The sequence below is a fragment of the Phaethon aethereus genome (assembly GCF_964289735.1).
Source record: "Phaethon aethereus genome assembly, chromosome: 8".
In the NCBI taxonomy this organism is placed as follows: domain Eukaryota; kingdom Metazoa; phylum Chordata; class Aves; order Phaethontiformes; family Phaethontidae; genus Phaethon; species Phaethon aethereus.
In genome coordinates, this window is record NC_138584.1 from 2,754,509 (window position 1) to 2,777,853 (window position 23,345).

Here is a 23,345-nt window from a genome sequence, read left to right on the forward strand (position 1 = left end):
TTTACTTGTTTTGAATGTACATGTGACATACTGAATGCCATGATAGTTTTCCAAGATGGTGTTATGCCAGATCCAGGTAAGTATATATGCATATATGCAAGCAAAACAAATGACTGAGTTAAATCTTTTCAAAAGGTAACAGCAAAAACCATTGCACAGCATGAAGAATTAATGAAAAAAACTGAGACCATGAATGTACTGATAGAAACCAACAAGATGCTAAGAGAAGAGAAGGAGAGGCTAGAACAAGAGCTACAACAAATTCAAGCAAAGGTCAGTACAGAAGCTCACGTAAATTTTTCAGGTATTCAAGCTGATGAGTTAGCATCTGGATATACTATTGATAATTACAATAAATACATGATTTAATTTGTGATTATTCCTTTGTGTCATACACAAATGAGGAAACTTTCCATTTAGAATTTCAGAAGACATTGGTCCACCTAGAACATTGGAAAGTTTAAAGTTCAGTTTCATTTAAATTAAACTGAAAATCCGCGTTTACCTTGGCTAGAGGTATACCAGTAAAAAAGATATTATCAGCAGATAAATGAAAAATGGCACAGGAATACCTATAAAGCAGACCACAGCTTTATTAAGAGTTTAAAAGGGAGATACTGCCTCTTCCCATTTCTGCACAGCAGTTATTTTAATGGAATCCAGTGCAATTCAATCCAATAAAATTACATTTTAAAATGTAATTAATAATGTGTTTGCTGTACCAAAGTACAAAGAGTGAGAATCTAAGATTGTGAAGTTGTACCTGTATGTTTTTCCTCTCTGTAGGATCATCCCCTGCTCTTGCTCCTTGTCCTTCTCCCTGCCCCCAGCTGGCCACTGAAAGGCAGAGTTGGACAAGAAGCTGTATCATGACTTCTTGAGGGTGTCGATTTTGCCACTCTCTGTCCTTCTTACTATCATTGTTCAAGGCCTACCATACTCCATTTCCTTCAATCTCATAAGATCCAGAGAGTTTAATCCCCAATTGTGTTTTCTCAGGTACGCAAGCTTGAGGCAGACATTCTACCTCTGCAAGAGTCTAATGCTGAACTGAGTGAGAAAAGTGGAATGTTGCAGGCAGAGAAAAAGCTGTTGGAAGAAGATGTTAAACGCTGGAAAACCCGGACTCAGGTGGGGAGTGCATGTTTTCAAAGAAGATGTTGGGGGGACGGGCACTAAAAAAAGTTCTACATTTTCTTAAAAACAAGAACAAACTAAGGAATGTATTTGAATTTTAAAGCATTGTTTATGCAGCTTCAGAACAGGCTATCCTGATTCATAGGCATTCCAGATCAAAATGCAAAAGCAGTAGCTCTAATTCAAAGATATTTTCTGGATATAGCTGTGTAATTGTCTTATGAAAATGCAAAGTATTTTCTCAACCTTTCAGCATTTATTGAGTCAACAGAAGGACACTGATCTTGAAGAGTATCGGAAGCTACTTTCAGAGAAGGAGGCAAACACCAAGCGTATACAGCAAATGAGTGAAGAAACAGGCAGGCTTAAAGCAGAAATAGCAAGGTGTGGTATAAGTCAATTAGTAAAAAGTTTTGTGCAGAGCAAAATGCTTTAAATAAAGCTGTATCTGGAACTGTAATTTCTTAACTGTCTCCATGTAACTATGAAACCTTTGGTATTCTTACGTAGCTTGGTAATATGGAGGTAAAATGAAGTGAGAACTGTTTTCGAAGCTGTCTTTTAGCTAAGCTTATTTTAAACTAATGTGCTGTGGAATCATTTGTATTCTACAAATACTCATTTGTATTGCAAAATCCTAGAAAACCTAATTCACTACAGATGTTACATAAATGAGCGATATTGAAATGTATTGATTATTTCAAACATCTCATTTGCATCTTCCTCTAATCTCTTACTATTTAGAACTAATGCATCCTTGACAACAAGCCAGAATCTTGTTCAGAGCCTGAAGGATGAAGTAACTAAAATAAGAACGGAAAAGGATACTTTGCAGAAAGAACTAGATGCTAAAGTGGCTGACATACAAGAAAAAGTGAAAACTATAACACAGGTCAAGAAAATTGGGCGCAGGTACAAGACTCAGTATGAGGAGCTGAAAGCACAACATGATAAGGTAGATAGAAAAATGTATTAAAGTATGTTTTCATCTAGGGTCACGTATAATCTAGCTAACGATCTTCACATTCCCTTAGTATAGCACTGTATGAATACTTATCTGTGAAGAGAAAAGCAGAAAATTACATTGTTTATTCTGCTGTTAGCTCAAACTGCTACAAAACATGAGCTGCATATCACTTAATATTTTGCAGTACTCTTGGCGGGACTTTAGAATTCCTGGGTTTTTCCCAGAACTTTTTAAACGATCAGTTTGCATGCAAAAGCAGCTCGTGAAAGCAATGACATTCTAATCAGATAGTATGCTATAGCCTGATACCACTTGACATGTTTCAGATGGTTGCCGAAGCATCAACTCAGTCTTTTGTAGAACAACAAGAAGAACAAGTTTCTGTCCAGGAAGTACAAGAGCTGAAAGACACTCTCAGTCAAGCTGAAGTGAAGACAAAGGCTTTGGAGACTCAGGTTGAAAGTTTACAGAAGGTAAGAACAGAACGAACAAGGTAAGAACAGTGAACAATTTCAGAGTACTGTGCTACAATCTTAAATACGTAACTGTAAAGAATGTGAGGGTGTTCTGTGTGTGTGTGTGTGTGTGCACACGCATGCACAGAAATATGTGAAGTGATCTATTTGTGCCTCTACCTTGTTGGAAAACAGGGACCTTAAACCTGATTTAAATCGTGTGTGTAGTGTGTCTCACGTTGTTTCTTGGAATAAGTGGGAAAGAGAATGCTATTCTCTCCACTATTACATTCAAAGAGGACTAGACTCCCCTGTTGGTGATTAGAAACCTTTTAACCTTAATACTAGATCCTTGGAGCTTGTTAGGCTATATATTTGCCAAAGTAGCTGGTTGTGGCCAATAGTTGCAGTCTGTCTCTCTCGGTAGACTATAGCAGAAAAGGAAACGGAAGTTAGAAATCTTCAGGAGCAGATAACACAGCTACAGTCAGAAGTTGCTCGCTTTCATCAAGATCTGCAAGACAAGACTACACAGGAAGAACAGCTCAGGCAACAGATCACTGAGAAGGAAGAGAAGACTAGGAAGACATTGCTTGCAGCCAAGCAGAAAATTGCACAGTTAGCTGGTATGATAATACATTTTTTCTGTCCTTAAGGTGTCGTCTTCTGTTTGGGTTTTGATTATTCCTATAGAAATTTAGACAGGGTGCTTGGGGAAATATGGCCCGCTTCATATTTTACTTAAAAGTTTTTTCTAGGTTAGATGTTACAGGAATTGTTCTAAAACTTAAATTTTAATTCCTTCAGGAGGTGATAAAAGTATATAACTAGCTGTACACAGGAGGTAGAAAAAGTTTTGCTTGCTTTTGGCAAGCTAAAGTGATAAACCCCATTTTTCATCCTTCTGTTGATTAGACCAGATTGACCTTACTAACAACTCGGGTAATTCTCCCCTTCCCTCTTTCCTTCTCTACGTGTACAGGTGCAAAACATACTGCCTCCTCTGTTTTTAATTGATGTTGAGAGGAATGATGATGTAAGAGCTTGCTGAAAGCATCTTGTTGTTTTGTGACTACTACTTTATTTATTTTTTATTTATGTATATTGATTATATATTTTTATAATTTTAATTTATTTTTATTGTAATTAAATAGAAAAATGGCACATGAAAGTTAAAATTACCTCTGAGAGCTCCTTTGATAGCTTAATGCTTTTGAGATTTCAAAATACTTCAGTAACCTATTAAAACAGCCAGGTATCCAGCATGAGGAGACTTAGTACACAGCTTTACAGTGGCAAGACTGAATTCTTTCCTGTTCAATTAGGTACGAAAGAACAGCTAACAAAAGAAAATGAGGAGTGGAAGCAAAAGAGCAGCTCATTAGAAGAGCAGAAGACTGAATTGGAGGTGCGGATGAGTGCACTCAAATCACAGTATGAAGGTCGAATCTGCCGTCTGGAAAGAGAGCTTAGAGAGCAGCAAGAGCGACACCACGAACAGCGAGATGAGCCACCAGAGTCTACAAACAAGGTACAAAATCCTTTTAGCTAGCTGTGTGAGAGGAAGCAAACAGCTTGCATATCTCATGACCGAACGAGAACAACAGCTGTCAGCACCAGCACCAATGTCCAACTTGGATTGTTTTTGTGTATATAGTAGTTACTACTCAGGACTGCTTTATATGAAGATGTTTTCTCTAAACATCCTAAATAGCAGATGGAAATTCTTGTCATAGGACCCATGCATTTTTAAAAAAAAAAAAAAAAAAAAAAAAAAAAAGAAAATGAAAAAACATCATTGAGCCCAACCAAGTGTGTGCTGTTCAAGTTCCTCTGTCCCCTGGTTTTGAAAATGTACAAGTTGGCTTTAGTAAGGATTCATAACAATTTAAAACTTATTTCCTGTCATAGTCAGAATTCCCAGTGCTAACAAGGATCCAGTTATATCATTCACTGTGAATCAGCCAATGAGCCATTTGTGCTCTGCTCTCTATTTTTGTGTTATTTCCATGCATTCAGTATAACAGGTTCTAGCTGCTATTGTCTCAATAGCTTCAGAAAATACCCAAGAAATTACTGAACTGGTTTACCTACTTAGTACCTGTATATATTGTGTATATATACATACATTGTATATATATACATACTTGGTATGGTTTGTTTTGGAGAATTAGCAATAATCATGGAGTCTGACTAGGTATGCTAGCAAATGTGTTAGCGAAATGATTGTTAGTAGAGGGATCTGTCTGCTGAAGTATTTCACCAAATCACTTGCTCTGTTTTGTATTTACATGGCACAATACTTCTGTTTCTTACTTAATAGGTCCCAGAACAGCAGAGGCAAATCTCACTCAAGTCTACTCCAGCTTCAGGTGAAAGAGGAATGTGAGTTGAAGGATTTGGGTTTCTTGCAGATTTTCTGTGGTTGGTGTTTTTTGGTTTTGTCTTCATCTAGTTGCTCTTCTGTTTAGTAAACTACTGGCTTTTCACAATTTTTCTTAAGGAACTTTCAGGGTACTGAATGATGTAATATGTTCCTCCTGTTTTCTTAGCTACATTTTATCAATAAAGCTTTTAAGCCATTAAATTGTCATATTAGCCACCAGGAACGTGGTATCTGGCAAACGGAAAAGATTTTTAAAATGTTTTCAGACTTCAAGGTTGTTGAAGTTGTGTGGTTTTGATTGTTACCTTTTAACCTTTTTGTTTCTAGCGGGTTCCTCCATGTGCAAGAATCTCAAACATGAGAAATGGACTAAATAGGTGATAACTCTAGTAAAAGATAAAATAAGTCAAATGACTGAGCTCTAAAATGGGAAATACTACTGTATTACTAAGTTTAGGTAACAAACTCCCTTTCAGATTTTATGACAGCATCCTTTTGAAAGCAAGGCTTTCAAAAATGCCTCTTAAAATTTGGCTGATCAGTCTCAACCAAGAGATGATGTTGCTCTGTATTGACTGAATCAGCTGGTTTTAATGTAAGCTGTATTACTCACTGTAATAAAGATACAGCACAGCTAACTGTGAGCGACGCACTGCTCCTTTTGATCTGCTTACAGATGTTTAGTTGATTACCTTTGAAGAAATCTGTCAAACTTCTAAGCTGGACAAAATGCTACTGATGGCATAGTGGGTCTGTCTTTTTTTTCTTTTTTAACTATAAACAAATTTTGGAAGACACTTCATTATGCCCTTGTCAGGCTTTTAAATCTTTAAAATTTAGTATTTCTGGCTATGATAGTATATTTACATTTGGTATTTTTAAAATCTGCTTTCTGCATTACCATGATGAAACCAATATCCTGTTTTTCAGTGCTAGCACTTCAGATCCACCAACAGCAAATATTAAACCAACTCCTGTTGTGTCAACTCCAAGTAAAGTGACTGCTGCTGCAATGGCTGGAAATAAGTCTACTCCAAGAGCCAGTATCCGTCCAATGGTTACTCCTGCTACAGTCACTAATCCTACCACTACTCCAACAGCCACAGTTATGCCTACAACACAGGTGGAGACTCAGGAAGGTGAGCATTTTAGTATAGTATAAGGATCTACAGTAATTATAAATGATATCTTTGCCTTGAAATCTCTGTAATTATGAGTTTGAAAGTACCTCAGATAGTTGTTTTGTCCCTGCATCTCTTCAATATTGTACTTTTATGACCACTTCTGTTGCAACAAAGTTCACGAAGATGAACTCAACTGAAGGTGGGTATAAGCAATGTTAATTCAATCTGCAAAACATTGAATCTGCTTATTCAGGACATTCTGAAATGGAGAATGTGAACTGTACAAGGTAATATGAAGACAGTTGAACATGCTACTGTTTGTCTTTCAGCGATGCAATCAGAAGGACCCGTGGAGCATGTTCCAGTCTTTGGAAGCACTAGTGGGTCTGTGCGTTCCACCAGTCCTAATGTTCAGACATCTCTCTCTCAGCCCATCTTGACTGTTCAGCAGCAGACGCAAGCGACTGCTTTTGTGCAGCCCACTCAGCAAAGTCATCCTCAGATTGAGCCTGCTAATCAGGAGCCATCCCCTACCATTGTAGAAGTTGTACAGAGCTCTCAAATAGAGAGGCCCTCCACTTCTACAGCAGTGTTTGGCACAGGTTGGTTTTATTTTATAGGCCTACCTTTTTGAATTGTTCCTTTTACATAGCTCTATTTGGACCCTTGTCAAACCAGGCCTAACTTCAGCAACAGAATTTGCTGTTTCCCCCGCCCCTTAGTTTATTGCACGTTTTACAAACTTAAGAGGCTAGGCTCCTTTCTTGAACCTTCAGAAATGGTACTTCTGAAATGCTGCTGTTGCTGCATTCCTTAAAGTAGAAAATAAACACTCACATGTTTGTTTATCTATTCAGAGCAGCACTGGGGTTTTAAGACGTTAAACCTTGCTTCTTCTGTTTCCATGGTACTGTTGGAGCAAGGTTTATTTTAGGAGTTGCGAGTAAGCTGCTTAAACTGGAATATAAAATATGGACAACTCTTAATGCTACGCAGTTTGGTACACTGTTGCACATCTGTTTGCCCTTACATAGTGTAGATTTTGGTGTAGAACGTCTATTCCCCAAAATATGCTTTTGTAAACTGCTTTTTTTGTTTCCCAGCTGATTCTCTGTTAAACTTTCAGGTGTACTTGTCAGAAGCAAAGATGTTGGGAAAAAATACTTTAGTTGTACCCTGAAGCTTACATTTGGGGTGAACGAGGTTGTGAATATAGTCCAGGAGCATAAGACTTGTAACAAAAGGGGCTGGTGTTTTCATGTCATAGGAAACAACACAAGGTGATTCTATCTGATTCTGTTTGTTATTATTGAATGCAGAAAAAGAGGCAATCTTCCAGAGTAAAATACCAAATGTTTTGATTTTGTTTTGTACATTTGTTGTTCTGAAACTAACTGAGAGGCTGTTTTAAGTTTCAGCTACCCCAAGTTCTTCACTATCTAAACGTCCACGAGAGGAAGAGGAGGATAACACTGTGGAAAACTCAGACCAAATTTCAGAGGAAACGGTGGATGTACCTCTTCCAAAGAAACTGAGAAGCATACAGAGAGTTGGACCTGAGGTTTGGAAGAACATAAAATGCTACTACTTATTCTGTCCCTTTGGAAGATTTTAATGGGAAGAGGAAGTATATTACGTCAGAGCAAGTCAGTTAATTCTTAACGTGACTTTTTAATCTATCAGGGAGGAAGCAATTATGTTGGGGTATCATAAAAGGCAGAGGTTATACCAGTTGCAATGAGTAATGCAAATCTTAGTGAACTGTAGGATGGGAGAGCAAGCACCATATCCTGGCATCAAGGAGGAAGAAGTTAAAACATTTTTCAATGTCGCCTGGAAGGTCATTATCTACAGTTATTCTGGAATAAAATACAGTGTACTTGAGGTACCAGAGAAGCAAAGATGAGTTCTATGGAAAAGCTTACAGTAGATGCATGTGAAATGTTGGTGTGAGGGAACTGGGATGTCTTGCAAAAAAAGGAGTGAACTTGAGACAACCTCACAGGAGGCAACTCATGAATAATGTGAAGGAAGTCGAAGACATTTTATTAACTCTGTATGAGAGGGATGTTGCATAACAGAAAAGGGCCGGATTGTTTAAGAACGTTATCACTTAATTAGCTGAGAGGATTGAGATGCAATGGGAAACCTTGAGGGTTCTTTTTTTGGTCCTGAAAAGATTTAGAGACACTGAGGTCTACTGGACTGGAATGGGGAAATTTTATTTCTCCAGGGCAGAGAAGTGGGGTGCTAGATAAAAGCCAAGCTAAGAAATAATAGTAAAAGGGGAACAAAAAGTTGCCCATGATCTTTCTGGGAAAAGATAATTTTTTTTTTTTTTTAAAGAAAAAAAAAAACCCTCAAGCATCTTAAAGAACCAAACTTTGATGTTGTGTTTTAAACGAGAAAAATGTATATTCTTTCAGGAGGAAGTGACAGCAGAAGAGAGCACAGATGGTGAGGTAGAAGCTCAAACATACAATCAAGACTCACAAGACTCAATTGGAGAAGTAAGCATATTTGAAAAGCAAAAATTTTCATTCCAGCTGAAATAGCTATGTTCCCCCCAGCTCTCAGTATTTTTAAAAGTGAAATCTTAAATCAGATCCTGCATGTTTAGACTTGCAATGTTCAAGGATAGATACTCAATTTTTATTGTACTCTACACATACCTGTAAAAGTAACATTCAGAATGTTAATGAATCTTTGCAGTTTTGCATTGTAATTCAATGTGGTGTTTTAGAAATCCTAGTATCCTTAACCCTGGTTTTATATAGTGAAACTGAGATGTCGAGGTTAAATGAGTCACAGTCTTGAACTGGAGTTTGAGTTCTTTGCTTACTCCTTTGGAGTACTTCTCTTTTGCTTTCTGGCTTTTCTTTTACAGAAAGATTTGACAAATCCTTGAGCAAGCTTAGTGTTAGATGGGTCATGATGTGATAAACAAAGGAAAAAAAAGTTTGTTGTGTTTTAGTTCTGTAAAATGGCCATTGTAGCTGTTTTGGGAAAGCCAACTATAAGTGAAAACCATTAATTTAATCTACTCCTACCTCAGAAACAAGTAGAAGTTATGGTAATTCTCTAACTTGGCAAAACCTCATGTTTTCTTTAAGCATTGGTGGGTACTGAGTCTCTAGTCAGTCATTTTTTCCCTCATAACATTCACATGTTCAAAAGGTATGACAAACATTTATGTCTCCATTAAATCCCAGCTGTGTGCTTTCTATTCCACAGGTAACTTTAAATGTTCTTTAATTAACAGTTCTAGTAGTCAGTGTGATTATTTGAATTCCGGTGCTAGACAACCATTTGCAACACTGAAGCGACATGTTCAGAAAATAAGAGAACCTACTTAGCATACCTAAACCAAAAGTCTTGAATGCTACAAAATGTATGCGGTAGAGTCCCGAATATTTATTTGTTTATTTATTTTAAAAGAGGTTGTGGGGGACTCTCCCTCATGCATTTTTTTTCTGAACACTTTTAGTCATACTTGTCAGATTTGGTTCAAATGTTTTGAATATACATAGGTGCTGAATGGAAGGAGAACTATTTGCTAGCTCGGTGTCTGGCTGTCATGTGAATTGTGTTACTGTTCTCCAGACCAAACGAACTCTAAAGCAGCAGCTCAGAGTTCGTGCTTAGAAGAAAGATGTTTGTTCCTTGATCCTGGGGAGACTTTTAGTCATCTGTAGTTGATTGTCACCAATCAATTGTAGCATTCTCTCTTCTCCTCTCCTGTTAGTTATTAAGAAACAGCGATAACTAGTATTTCTCTTGTAAGCATCTCAGAGAGTGCCTCTCCAAGTAACCAGGCAGTTGTTCTGGCTGGATGCGAAGTAATGGCAGAGTGCTGCCACCTCAGCTGTCAACAGTGCTCCGTGTCTGTATTTGCTTATTGTGCAGGTGTTGGCGATAGCTCCTTGGTTATCAGAAGCTGATGGCTAAACATTCAGGCAGCAGATTTTCATGGATATTCATTCAAATAAATCATACATGAATCATAGAATAGTTTGGGTTGGAAAGGACCTTTCAAGGTCACCTAGTCCAACCCCCCTTGCAGTGAGCGGGGACATCTTCAACTAGAGCAGGTTGCTCAGAGCCCCTGTTCAACCTGACCCTGGATGTTTTTAGGGATGGGGTATCGACCACCTCTCTGGGGAATCTGGGCCAGGGTTTCACAACCTCATTGTGAAGAATTTCTTCCTTAGATCTAGTCTAAATCTAGTCTAATGATCTTCCCAGGCACAGAGGTGAGGCTGATAGCTCGGTAGCTCCCATGGTCCTCCTTGCCACCCTTTTTAAAAATGGGTGCAATGTTTCCCTTTTTCCAGTCTTCAGGGACTTCACCTGACTGCCAGGACTTCTCAAATATGATGCCAAGTGGCTTGGCAACTACATCAGCCCCCCCCTCAGGGCTCTGGGGTGCATCTCATCAGGTCCCATAGATTTGTGCATGTTCAGGTTCCTCAGGTGGTCTCGAACCTGATCTTCTCTTACAGTGGGAGTGACTTTGCTCCTCCAGTCCCCGTCTTGCATCCCCTCGAGAGGTGTGGGAAGAGACACTGCCAGTGAAGACTGAGGCAAGGAAATCATGGAGTAACCTCAGCCTTCTCCTTATCCGTTGTTACCAGTTTGCCAGTCTTGCTTATCGGGGGGATACACTTTCTTTGACCTTCCTTTTCTGGCTGACATACTTGTAGAAGCCCTTATTCTTTGCATGCCTTGCCAAATTCATCTCCAGCTGCACCTTGGCCTTCCTGACCCCATCCCTACAAAACTGGGCAGCGTCCCTGTACTTGTCCCAGGATCGCTGTCCCTGCTTCCACTGCCTGTGCATTTCCTTCTTGCCCTTTAGTTTGACCAGCAAGGTCTTGACTCAGCCATGCTGTCCTCTTGCCTTCCTTACCCAGTTACTTAAACCTGAGGATCGGGAGCTCTTGTGCTCTATGGAAAGCGTCCTTAAAGATCTGCCAGCTCTGTTCTGCTCCTTTGTCCTGAGGGCAGTTTCCCAGGGGGTCCTATTGACTAACTACCTGAAGAGCTGGAAGTTTGCTTTCCTAAAATTGGGAGTCCTGACGAATACAGTATCCCTAGCGATGGCCCCTATCCCAATCAGATTTGGTAGTGAAGGATAAAATACCTGTGTTGGTAGAGCAGGCCTCCGTTTGATTGAGGTTGAGAGGTAGGAGCTCTTAGAAATACAATGGACACTTTCCTGATGAACATTTTAAAATTGTATACACCGTATTTAATTCTGTTTCCTCTGCTAATTTACCTTTATCTTTTACAGGGTGTTACACAGGGGGAGTACACTCCCATGGAGGATAGTGAAGAAACTTCTCAGTCTATCCCAATAGATCTTGGACCTCTTCAGTCAGATCAGCAAAATACTTCTTCATCTCAGGATGGTCAATCCAAGAGAGACGACGTCATTGTAATTGATAGTGATGATGAAGATGATGATGATGAAGAAAATGAAGGCGAGCAGGAAGTATGTATATCATGGAATTACTCTATTTAGGAACTACTTCATTTATGATTTTGTCTTTGATCCAATGTAAAGCTCACTGTGCAGGCCTAATTTAATAATTTTTTAATTTTTTTTTTGTACTGTATAAATAGTGTATTTTTGTAGCCTGGTTAAAGATACTTGCTTAATTCAGCTTGATTTTTTTTTTTTTTTTTTTTTTTAAGTCATAAAATTCCACAGTGCCTCTAGACTACCTCTGACTGTTCAACACAGGAGTTTTTCAACATAAGAGGGTGGTATCCGTGAGGAGAGGCTGGTGGCTGCCCCATACCGGACCCAGCCTGGCCCTACTGCAGGACACAGTTGAGCTCATCAGTTGATGGAAACATATATAAGAAAAGGCAAAACATTGCACGATAGTGTTAGTGTGGGAAGGGGGTGGGGAGGGAAATGTGAGAAACAATCCTGTGAACACCAAGGTTGGAGAAGAATGAGGGGAAGGAGGTGCTTCAGGCATTGGAACATATATTCCTTGTAGCCCACGGGAGAGACCACAGGGGAACTTGGCCTTGTTGAACCTCATGAGGTTCATGCGGGCCCATTCGTCAAGTTTGGAAGGTGTTCTAGTTTTTTGTCTGCTTCTCACCATCCAACACTTATTTTTAATTGGCAACAAATTAAATTAATTTTCCCCGAGTTGCGTCTGTCTTGTGCGTAACGGCACTTGGTAAGTGATCTGGCTGCCTTTATCTTGACCCTCAAGCTTTTCCATCTTATTCTCTACCCTTGTCCTGTTGGAGAGAGTGAGGGAGTGGCAGGATGGGTGTCTGGCAGCCAGCCAAGGTCACAGCAATCAAAAAATACATACAGCTACTCTGTGCATAATAAATGCTGAATATCTTCAGAAAGAGATCCACAGACAGATGTTTTCTGTGTACCACTTCAACATGTGAAATTATTCCACTATCCTTTCCACACTTCCGTAAGGTGGTTTTTTTTCGTAGGACTATGAGGATGAGGAAGAGGAAGACGAGGATGATGATGAAGACACAGGGATGGGAGATGAAGGTGATGACAGTAATGAAGGAACTGGTAGTGCTGATGGTAATGATGGATATGAAGCAGATGATGCTGAGGTGAGATTTGTACCTTTTTTTATATAAAGCCAGTTAAATTTCTTGGAATAAATTGGTGGTGTAAGGCACAGATTTGCACAGATTTGAGTACTTGAAAGAGAAAATCTTAGTGCGAATTCATCCCAGAAAATTGAGACTGCTAGTAGGTGATAGTAGTTTCTGTGTTTTCACAAGAAAAATCACCTTTGAATGTTTAAGAGGGCTGAATGAAAATGCAAAGTACAGGAGCCAGCAACAAATACTGTAGTTGAAAAGCCAGTAAGGCAGTTTCTTCAAAAGCTGGACATTTAATTGTCTATTATTATTAAGTGATGATGGCCACATTGTTCACATTTGTGTATGTACAGATATGTAAAACTTCTGAAATTTCATACACTTGTACACATTTTTTATGATAAAAAATGATTTTATAGATATTTGCAGAAATATTTTGAAATTTTCATATATTTGACTTTGTTTACTTTCTGAATACGTTTTACTGCTTTTATATCCTCTTTACAGCCTATAAGTCGTTTAGTGCTGTCGTATTATGTTTATGTGGGGGTTTTTTTTAGGGTGCTGACGGTACAGATCCTGGAACAGAAACTGAGGAAAGCATGGGAGGAGGTGAAAGCAACCAGAGGGCAGCAGATTCTCAAAACAGTGGTATGGTTATTCCATGTTTCTTCAAAGTCTGTGTCTGTAAGGGGGGGAAAATGTAGAAGCTCTTTTGCATGTGTTAAAATATGCACTTAAAAGAATATAAGGTGAAATGCTAAAGACCATTTTAACCTGAAGCGTAGATTCTTTTGAAATGTTCTTTTCTGGATATATTCTATACTTCTTTGAAAACCCTGCCAGCTCTGGTCACTATGGAAACTGCTGTTGGCAGTTCAGTAGATGAATCTCCTCTCTCTAGATCAGCACTTGAATCATCAATAGTTTGTTTTGGTGCTGGTGTTGATGTAGCTGGCACAAGTCCTCTTCGAAGTGATTTTTAACTAACAATACTGAGCTGTGCCCACTCTTGCCAGGGTAAAAATGTCTGTGTTTAACGTGGTGGCAGAATGTGAAGACTTTCCTTCATGTTTTCAACTCAGTTTGGAGAGCATGGATTTACTCCTCTATGCTTCTGTATGTTTTAGGAGAAGGTAGTACAAGTGCTGCAGAGTCCACCTTTCCTCATGAAAGTTCAAGAGAACAGCAGCCATCATCTGCTTCGGAGAGACAGGCCCCTCGGCCCCCACAGTCACCACGCAGACCACCACATCCACTGCCCCCACGACTAACTATTCATGCTCCTCCTCAAGAACTGGGTCCTCCAGTACAGGTACAAACTATCTCTAGACATTCAGAAGACTTAAAAAATTACTGTATGACTTCTTCTAAGTAAAAACAAAGTACTCTGCCTCTTGTAAAAATAGATGACATCTCTTTAGCATCCTAAAAATGGTAGCTGAGCAAACTGACTTAATACGTCACATCCTGCAGCTTACGGCTGGAGAGGGGACATTAAAAGCAGTAAGGCACTCCTGATGGATTTGTATCTTGGGTCATTATACCAGTGTTGTTTCAGTCAGTGACTGCTAATATTTCCACTACAAAAGCTGTTCTTGAACAGGTTGTAACTTAGGTTGGCAGGAGTTTTGGTTAGTCTCTGTCTCAATGCAGATTGGGCAAAGGAGTGTTGCCATTCATTTTCTAAGTTAAACCTTTCACAGTCAGTGCCTGACCCATGATCATGCTATGATGTAGACTATAGATTTTATAAATGAAAACATCACAACCTGAATTTTGAAAAAATATCCTGACTGATATATCCTTTACCATTAACTTGTTCAGAGGCCTGGGGCCACAATATTTCTGTGTTCAAGTTTTCTGTCCTCGGTAGAAAATTGAGTAAAATAGTATTGTCACTTACCCACAATTTAAACCTACATGGTTCTTTTTCGTGGTTAGACCAGGTAGCAGATATGCCTGTACTGAGCAGTGTTGTACACTGACATGTAATTGTTACACTTACTCATTTAGCCACTATCCTTGGCTCTGATTGAACAATTGTATGGTATTAGAATGCCAGGGAAGCGTTCATACTACTTTTTTTCTTTACGCTAAAGAGAATCCAGATGACTCGAAGACAGTCGGTGGGGCGTGGACTTCAGCTAACTCCTGGTATAGGTGGGATGGTAAGTATACAAAAGTCTACTACTGAAAACCTGCATTGAGGCAGCATTCATAACTCTTTGGTGTTATTTTGTTTTTTAAAGAAGTCTAGCTACTGACTTCCGACATTGGATGGTTTCTGTAGCCTTACAGATAATATCTTGGTCCTGTTAATTTCTGTATGAATGGAAGGCTAGAAGAGTCCCAGGAAGCTAAAGCTCTTCAAAAGAGACTGAATTGGTTTTGTCCAAGGCAGTTTTAATTACTGGTTCCTAGAATCAGTCTTTAAATTGTCTCATCCTAAGGGAACAAGGCTAATCCATTTATGCTTTCTGTCTGTCACCTTCAGCTAATTTTGAACCCTTAATCCAACATTAACTGTACTTGACAGAACGAATACAAGTTTGGTGAGGGAGGGGAGAAAGACTGGCTAAAAAAGTACCTTTTCTGAGATCAAAGGCATCAGCTCAGTTTTTGATTCTACCCGGTTTGCATATACTTGTTGTTCAATTTCTGATTGGAACTGGCCCCAGTACTTACTGATTTTTGCCTGGACGTGAGGGAGCTTAGGAATATTTTGGAGAGAGAGGTTTGAAAGGTATGGGAGGAAGACCGGGAGGTAAAGAGAATGCCTTATGAAGGATAAGGGAAGGTTTCTGGCTTTGTAGGCAATGTCAGAACAAAGGACTCAAGTCTGTAGGGATCAGACTATTTGATATGTGAAAAATCCCATATGGTAGGTACATTACAGCAATCCAGATTAAGTCAGATGATTCCTGTATATTTGAGTCACCCTGAGATTCCTTTGTAGTCAACAGGGGGATGTGGCACTTCAATGATACAATGACCTCCTGGAGTAGATGTCTAAAAATCCTTTGAAAGATAGGTGCCCTGCAAGTGTATGCATTTTATTTTGATTTGGTTTGGTTTTTTTTTTTTTTTAATTGCATGTAAGAGCGATCTATATAACTAGCACAGATTTAGATGCCTGAAATTAGATAAGAATTTTGTTAGAGCTAAATCTGTCTTTGTTTTGCCGGACAATGTGGAAAAAGCAAACCAACCTTTAACTTGATTTGGTAGAAACTGGAAATACATCGTAGGGTCTCATGTAAGTCTCTTTTTTTCCAGCAGCAACACTTCTTCGATGATGAGGATAGAACAGTTCCAAGCACACCAACCCTTGTAGTTCCACATCGTACAGATGGGTTTGCAGAAGCCATTCAGTAAGTAGAAGAAAAAAAAATGGCATCTATTTCTTTACATTTTTCAGTAGAATGAAAATAAATTCAAATGAAGTGAGCTTGTGGTTGGAGTAATGTACTAAAACGTGATAGATGACTGCATCTGCAAATAAGTAATCATTATTTGAACTGTGTATCATGAAAATTATCAGCAAATTAGGAGGCAGATCATCTCCAATGTATGGTAACTTACTGATTTAAGAGAATAAGCAAAAAAAATAGGTTCTTCTATTTCACTTCCTTCCCTGCCTGTCCCCCCTCCAATATTACAAAAAAAGTGGAAAAGTTATCTCCATTTTTGGATTTGGGACGGTTCTGGACATCTTCCGCAATCTATATAAAATGGTGAGAATTCATAGGATGAATAAGTAAAGAATATTCTCTTCATGACTGTTCTACTGATTTTTGGATGCAGTCCAAGTAAGCTTGAGAAAATATTTGCTATTTAATTAGCAGTAGTTTAGCTGATTTTTATGGTCAGTATTAATTCATTTTGTTTCTTGCATAATTTATTCACTTGGTTTGGTCGGAAAGTTGTATTTTATGTTTTTTTCTTTTCCCTGTCCCCCATCATTGGAAAAATTGCAGAATTGCTTACATCTTTATTTTGATAGTTCCCCCCAGGTAGCTGGCGTTCCTAGATTCAGATTCGGACCCCCTGAAGATATGCCACAAACTAGCTCAAGTCACTCTGATCTGGGTCAGCTTGCATCGCAAGGAGGTAAACCATTTCAGTACTTTCTTTTCCATGGTTGCTAGAGTGAAAAACAAATAACGCAGTCAAGAAACTGCAATTCTACTTCAGGTCCTTGTTGAAGTGTGGAAACCTGCGACTCTTAAATAATTGATTGTGGCTTTCCTGTAGTAAAATAAAAGGGGAAGACAGCAAATGCAAAGAAATCTTTGGGATCTATCCCTACCTGCTAAGAGATGGCCAGGCAATTGGTCTATATTGTTTTGCTGTTGTCCTGAATCAGTTTCTTTCCCCTGCATCCCTGTCAGCATGGAACAGTATGTTGTTCTTTGAAGAAAGCTCACAGCAGAGTAATGGCATAAGAAAAGGATGAAAGTAAAACAAATAGAAATATTTTCATCAAGATTTTACCTTTCAATAAATTATAATTAGCTCTGGCATTAAGTCAAAACAGCTTAAAGTAACAAAAATCTCAATATTTAAGTACAAATCACTGGATTTCATCAAGCACACAGAGAGAAGGCGGTTAATCTGTTTTTTAGCTGGCTATTTTAATTGTCACTAAAACTTTGTGTTGCAGGTTTAGGAATGTATGAAACCCCACTATTCCTTGCTCATGAGGAGGAATCAGGTGGTCGTAGCGTTCCCACAACACCATTACAAGTAGCAGCACCAGGTAAGTGGCAAGAAATTTGCAGGCTGAAGTAGAAGTTGGAAACCTTGACTTTCCAGAAAAGAATTAGATAATTGTTGTTCTAGTGCTTACTGCTACAGCAGGAGTATTCAGTAGCCCTTTCCCCGACGTGCCTAATATTTCCACAGATTTTCTGTAGGAAATTCAAACTAACTCAATGTTTATTAAACTACCTTTCCTGTACAGTGACAGTTTTTACTGAAAGTGCATCGGCTGACGCGTCAGAGCATGCTTCTCAGTCCGTTCCAATGGTTACGACATCTACTGGCAATCTGTCCACCACTACAGAGGCTGGAGCGGGTGATGATGGGGATGAAGTTTTTGCAGAGGCAGAATCTGAAGGGTAAACTATGACTTGTTTGATTCACTAAGACTTGATGTCATGTTAGTTTTAATGATTTGTTTTCATCCAAGTGTGCCTGTGATTCATTTTCAAATTTAACCTGTTCTGGTAGGAAGGACAGCTCAAACAGGATTTAGTAATTTTGTGAAGTAGTACGATCTGACCTTTTCGTCTAAAACTGAAGTTTTATTTCTGATTTTCTCCTGATTTAACATGGCTAATATAAAAAAAAGATTTCTGTATTGTTTTTGGAATGCAGAGGGCTCTGTAGTAGTCAAATACTGATGGTAAGGGCCCTGGTTTGAAGGACTGGGTTTTGTAGAGGCTAAAGCATTCCTGTTTGTTAATAGAGGAAAGGACTCCTTGTTACAAAGCAAGCATATGTAATGAAGTCATTCGGTTAAGGCAGTGCAAGTACAAAAAATGTAGCACCAGGGAGGAGAATAAGCAGTTCTTGAGAATTTCATAGGCAAATCATTTATCTTCCACTTTGCAAGTGCAATTTTTAATATTTATAATAATTGCTGTATTTTGTATTATGATCAAATACATTACAAATCTAAAGGGGGACAGGTTATAATTTTATGCTGTATTTTACTTTCTATTTTTATTGGTTGCATAATAATAAAAGGTGTGTAGTTCACAATTCACCTAAACTTCTATCTACTGATTGCAGGAGGTAAGTGGTTTGGTCATCAGAAAATTAAATGTTACTGCTGCAAGTTAAATATGCCGCACAGTTTTCTTGATGCAGCACCAGCTTGGACTGCAATAGTCTGCCTATGAGTAGATAGAGCATAGGATGGGTATTCTGATGTTAAGATCTGATATTTGTGTCTTACAAAACCATCTAATCTTTGGTGAATGAGAAGTATACCCATAAAGGAACTAAATGGTTTACAGAACAATCTGTAGTTCGGAACAGGCTTTTAGCTCGATAGGAGAGCAAGTCAATCTGTTCCTAATAGAGAACAGATATTTCCCACAGTTCATGAGTTCTAGCTATCATGTTCTAACAGTTTTTATATGCTAACCAAAGTAGATAAAAATACATACCAAAAAGTGAGCTGCATTTAAACTAAATTGAATGTTTAATTTTTTTTTCCAGACCTATAATGCTTTTGGTTTTTGTCTTTTGAAGGCAGAGTCCAAATAACTTAGATATTGCACCAATGTGTGATCTTTAGGCATAACCGCTCAGTGTGGTCCCTCCACTTTGTTCTTCCCCTGTCTAAACCTACACACCACCATCACATTAAGTTTTATTAGTTATTGTGATTAAATAGCTTCTATGACCATCTCTGAAAGGCAATTAGTATGTTGAATATGCATCTGGAGTTGGGCTGCATAGCAAGGAAGTGACATTGTTACTTTTCTAAAAGCCAGATAAATCTCTCATGATTGGGGCAGGGGGACATGACAAAACAGAATAAAACCAGTGAGAATTTCTGGGGAAAGCCATTTGCACAGGAATCTTCCTGCTCCAAGATAATGCTTTTTTTCCTGAGCTTTTTCAAACAATGTGAATACACTTCTATGTTTTTCCGCCCCCTCCTTCTCTTCTAGAATTACTTCAGAAGCAGGCCTAGAAATTGATAGCCAGCAAGAAGAAGAATCTGTTCAAGCATCTGATGAGTCAGATCTTCCTTCAACTAGTCAAGATCCTCCTTCTAGTTCATCTGCAGGTACAGATTAATTGCTGGAAGCAGTTGTTTCATACCATTTCATTAAGTGTGGGAACTTTTTCGAGCGGCATCATGCACTGCTGATAGCCAAGATAACACGAAATAAGATAGAACTCCTAGAGAAGGATCATGTTTTGATGCCTGTAGTCTTAATGGCAGACAATTTTTACTTGGACCACAGTAACTAGAGTAGGCCGTAGTAAGAATAATGCTTCAAGGAGCAACAGTTATTGGTACCTTGGTGATTCTGTCCACTGTTATGTCTGATGTTACATTTTAAAATATTTTTTCATTCAATTAAATCATCAAAAGAACAGTGAGTTACCAATTTACCACCTAGCAAGGGTGATGAAAGAAGTCCCACACATACTTGTTTTGAAGCTTTTATTTATATCAGAGAAATTGTCAATGGAATTAGGATGCACCTTCATAATTTTAAAGTAAATTTGAGAGTAAATACATATCAAATCATGTAAACATTAACAGTGAGAAGCTGTACTAGACACAGACATTCTTTCCTGCGTTTCCACTTCTTCACAGACACGAGCAGTAATCAGCCTAAGCCATTTCGACGTGTCAGACTTCAGCCACCGACATTAAGAACTGGTGTTCGTGGTCGTCAGTTCAACAGACAGAGGGGTAGGTGTTAGTGGCTGCTCAAATTCAGACGTTTGACAAATTCAGACTTTTTCAAACAAGTTCTTAGTACTTTGTTCCTGTGGGGACCATATATGAAGTACTGCTTTATACGCCTGTGTCTGCTTGTAAGACATTGAATAATACAGCATGCCTGCCCTTGCTTTCAGAATGTTACCCTAAGAGGTCTGTAGTTTCGTTCTAGTGTGTTAGTCTGAGCGCTCTTTAGATAGGCAGACTTTCTTCTTATGTGGCACTTGGTTCTTATCCGTGGAGAGAAGGTAAATGGCAGTAGGTGTTAAATTTTGCCGAGTTTTAAAAGAAGATTTTAAAAAATAATGATAGGACATAAGTTTAGAAATATTTGTTTTAACCACTACATACCAGTTTCCCATTTGGTACATTAAGGGTTCCAGTTATTACATCACTGTGTCTTACACTGATTTTAGAAAAAAAAAAAAAAAAACCCAAAAAAGTTTGTGGCAGTATTACATATTTTTGTAATGCAATATAGAGTTGAACCACAACAATACACTATTGCCTGCAACTTCTGTGTTAAGAAGAACCCTTGGATGAATTGTATTCAGTTTGGCATTATTTTAACATTATAGAAGACTTGATACTAGCATTGAAATCTAAGTATCTATATTTTAAAGAAAAAAGAAAAGCAAGGAGGTGGACCTAGGATAGGTTTTCTTTCTAGTCTATCACCATTTCTTTAATAACAAAAGGAAGGGACTAACTGATTTCAGATCTGGTAAGAATGCTATACTTGTTCTTTTGGCACAGGGCCCGAGATAGGATCACAAGTCAACACCACCCTTTTAAATGACAGAAGTATAATGTACCGCCATCACCGGGCCCTGGGGGAGGGAGAGGGGCCTTGAGTTTTATCAGAAAGGAAGTGCCCTGCTGGAGCAGCAATTCTGTACGGGAGGATGAAGTACTGCATGTACCAATGGTTGATTAAAAGGGTGAAGAGGATTTATATTAATGTATTTGCTTTCTTTCCCAACACAGGTGTAACTCATGCAATGGGAGGCAGAGGAGGCCTGAACAGAGGAAATATTAGTTAAATAATCTGTAAAGTAATTACAGCTGTGTATATGAAAGTGCCAGTTTGCCTGTGTTGCTTTAGTGTAATGAAGCCAGAGCTTAAAGCAGCATTTTATACTTAGATTTGTGTGCAGACATTTCAATGTCTTTATTAATAAAATCAGACAAAATGTCAACATTCAAATGGCATCTTTTTTATAACTCCTTTGCTGTGCATCACTTGCTAGGACAGTTGTACCAGTCTTTGGATACAGTCTTTCCTGTGAGAGCGGTGACAGGTCTTGCTATTCTTTTGCCAACATCCAAACTGTAGTACCGATCTGAAATGAAGATATGTCAGAATTAAATTCCAGAAACTACATTTAGTGCATGGAAAGAATCTTGAAGTTAAAGCCTTCCTTTTAATTTCATTTAGGTATGAGTGACAGATTTTTCATTCTGCATACATACATGGGGTTGAGAGGCGGTAACAATGAATTTGTGCCCTCGACTTTATTTTTCACGTGTCCTTCTTTGTGTTTAGATAAGTTTTATAGTACTGCTAATAATTAAATCTGTCCTGAGAACAGGGAGTAGGGAAGAATACTCTTACAATGCTAGAACACAGAAATAGTCGTAAGAATTTGGAAATACTGACTACAAAAGTGGGAACTCGGTGGTCTCCGAGTGTGAATTGGCCTATGTTGAGGTTAGGCACTAGATCATACTGGCAGAAACTTATTTGAGTATCCCGTATTTGGATACGGCTAGTTCTTACAGCTTTTTTTTCTGAATAATCCAGAAGTTTCTGAGGAATGCTTTTGCATGATCCTGGCTAGAGGATCTATCAAATCTGGAATCATAAATAACTTGTTCCTGTGAGGCAAAATGGTTCATGTCCCTCCCTTTTTTGTTTTGCCAGAAATATAGTGCTGTGGAAGCCAGTGAAGAACTTGTCGATGTGTAGTGGTCCAAGGATTTCAATCTATCATTTATATAATTCTGCGTTTAAGTGTCGGGCTTTCTGTCACTTTATAAGCCTGAACTCTTAACGGCAATGCATTCTGCAACTGGCTAGTTTGAATCGTTGCACCTCGTTGCTGCTAGTTGTCCTGTAACTATTGCGGTTTTTTTAATAGAAACTTCTCTTGATTGCAGGCAACTTTTTAATTCTCAGGACTTTTTAGTAGTGCTTAAAATTAGTCTTGCAGAATCACAAGTGGTAACCTCACGCTTCGAAAAGCTGAGAGCTATGTGGGCTTCTTTCTTCCCCATCCCCTAGCCTTTTGCGATACGTAGTAACTTGCATTAGCTTTAACTTACTGTAAGAGAAGGCATAATAGTCATAGCCATCTGGCTTATTCTGGTTGGGTAGTGATATAGTTGAATGAATAACTTTCGGGAGCCCTCGCCAGTAGGCAGTCATTTTGACTTCCTTACGCAAAACTCCTGCAAGCAAAAGAAAAAGTTAAGTTAGGCGGTGTCGCAGTGTGTCTGCTGTAAGCTATCATTTGCTTGTATCATCTACAGCAAGTGAGATCTATTGGGTAAAAAAATTTTAGAAGTACTATATTTAAAAAAAATGGAACAGCATGTTGTGTTTCAGAAACTACTAAGATTAAAACGGTTGTATAAAAGAAACTTAATAAACATAAGTTACCAGATGGATGTGGGTTGACTCTGACAGTCTGAATAACGGTTGGCATTCTTACTGCCCGTTGAAAGCGTCTCCTTATTACAAGTCTTGGGACATAAGCTGGGTATCTTATGGTAACCTGGGTTCTTCTTTGGCACTTCTTGGCTGGTTCTTGTCTGTACACATACTGTTGCATGTTGCCATCTAGTATAGACATTTGTTTCATTTGGTTAAAAAAAAAAAAAAAACAAAAAAAACCCCACAAAACCGCACTAAACCACCAGCTAGATCAGATATGAAAATATCATTGATATCCATATTACACGATGGCTGTATCACACACAGGAGATCAGCTGCATCATTTAACACATCTACAACTGTGGCAGCCTTCAGCTTTTTATATCCATTCCTGCATTCTGAGATAAGAAAAGCCTTGCTCTAAGCCCAACGTGTGCTTCTAGATGTAGTGATACCTCCTCCAGCAATCGTAGCAAGTACGATTCCAGGGGAGCTGCTTTTGCTGCCATCAGTCCTATTTACCAAGGAGAGGGTGAGAGC

At 38.7% G+C, this 23,345-nt stretch overlaps 1 protein-coding gene across 1 annotated transcript in view; it reads left to right on the plus strand.

Moving 5' to 3' along the window:
• The window catches only part of TPR (translocated promoter region, nuclear basket protein), a gene marked incomplete at its 3' end in the record, with an annotated part of 43,323 nt that extends 22,131 nt beyond the window's left edge, over positions 1-21,192 (plus strand). Inside the window, exons 28-51 of the mRNA XM_082003122.1 lie at positions 136-273; positions 1,000-1,131; positions 1,391-1,521; positions 1,882-2,092; positions 2,431-2,577; positions 2,987-3,185; positions 3,885-4,090; positions 4,883-4,944; positions 5,876-6,084; positions 6,399-6,671; positions 7,482-7,630; positions 8,496-8,579; positions 11,363-11,563; positions 12,547-12,678; positions 13,233-13,323; positions 13,803-13,987; positions 14,775-14,843; positions 15,952-16,046; positions 16,679-16,785; positions 17,339-17,434; positions 17,639-17,795; positions 19,362-19,480; positions 20,021-20,119; positions 21,137-21,192. Coding sequence (XP_081859248.1) covers positions 136-273; positions 1,000-1,131; positions 1,391-1,521; positions 1,882-2,092; positions 2,431-2,577; positions 2,987-3,185; positions 3,885-4,090; positions 4,883-4,944; positions 5,876-6,084; positions 6,399-6,671; positions 7,482-7,630; positions 8,496-8,579; positions 11,363-11,563; positions 12,547-12,678; positions 13,233-13,323; positions 13,803-13,987; positions 14,775-14,843; positions 15,952-16,046; positions 16,679-16,785; positions 17,339-17,434; positions 17,639-17,795; positions 19,362-19,480; positions 20,021-20,119; positions 21,137-21,192 — 3,348 coding nt within the window. The remainder of the gene's footprint in view (positions 1-135; positions 274-999; positions 1,132-1,390; positions 1,522-1,881; positions 2,093-2,430; positions 2,578-2,986; positions 3,186-3,884; positions 4,091-4,882; positions 4,945-5,875; positions 6,085-6,398; positions 6,672-7,481; positions 7,631-8,495; positions 8,580-11,362; positions 11,564-12,546; positions 12,679-13,232; positions 13,324-13,802; positions 13,988-14,774; positions 14,844-15,951; positions 16,047-16,678; positions 16,786-17,338; positions 17,435-17,638; positions 17,796-19,361; positions 19,481-20,020; positions 20,120-21,136) is intronic.
• Between the last annotated feature and the right edge of the window lie 2,153 nt (positions 21,193-23,345).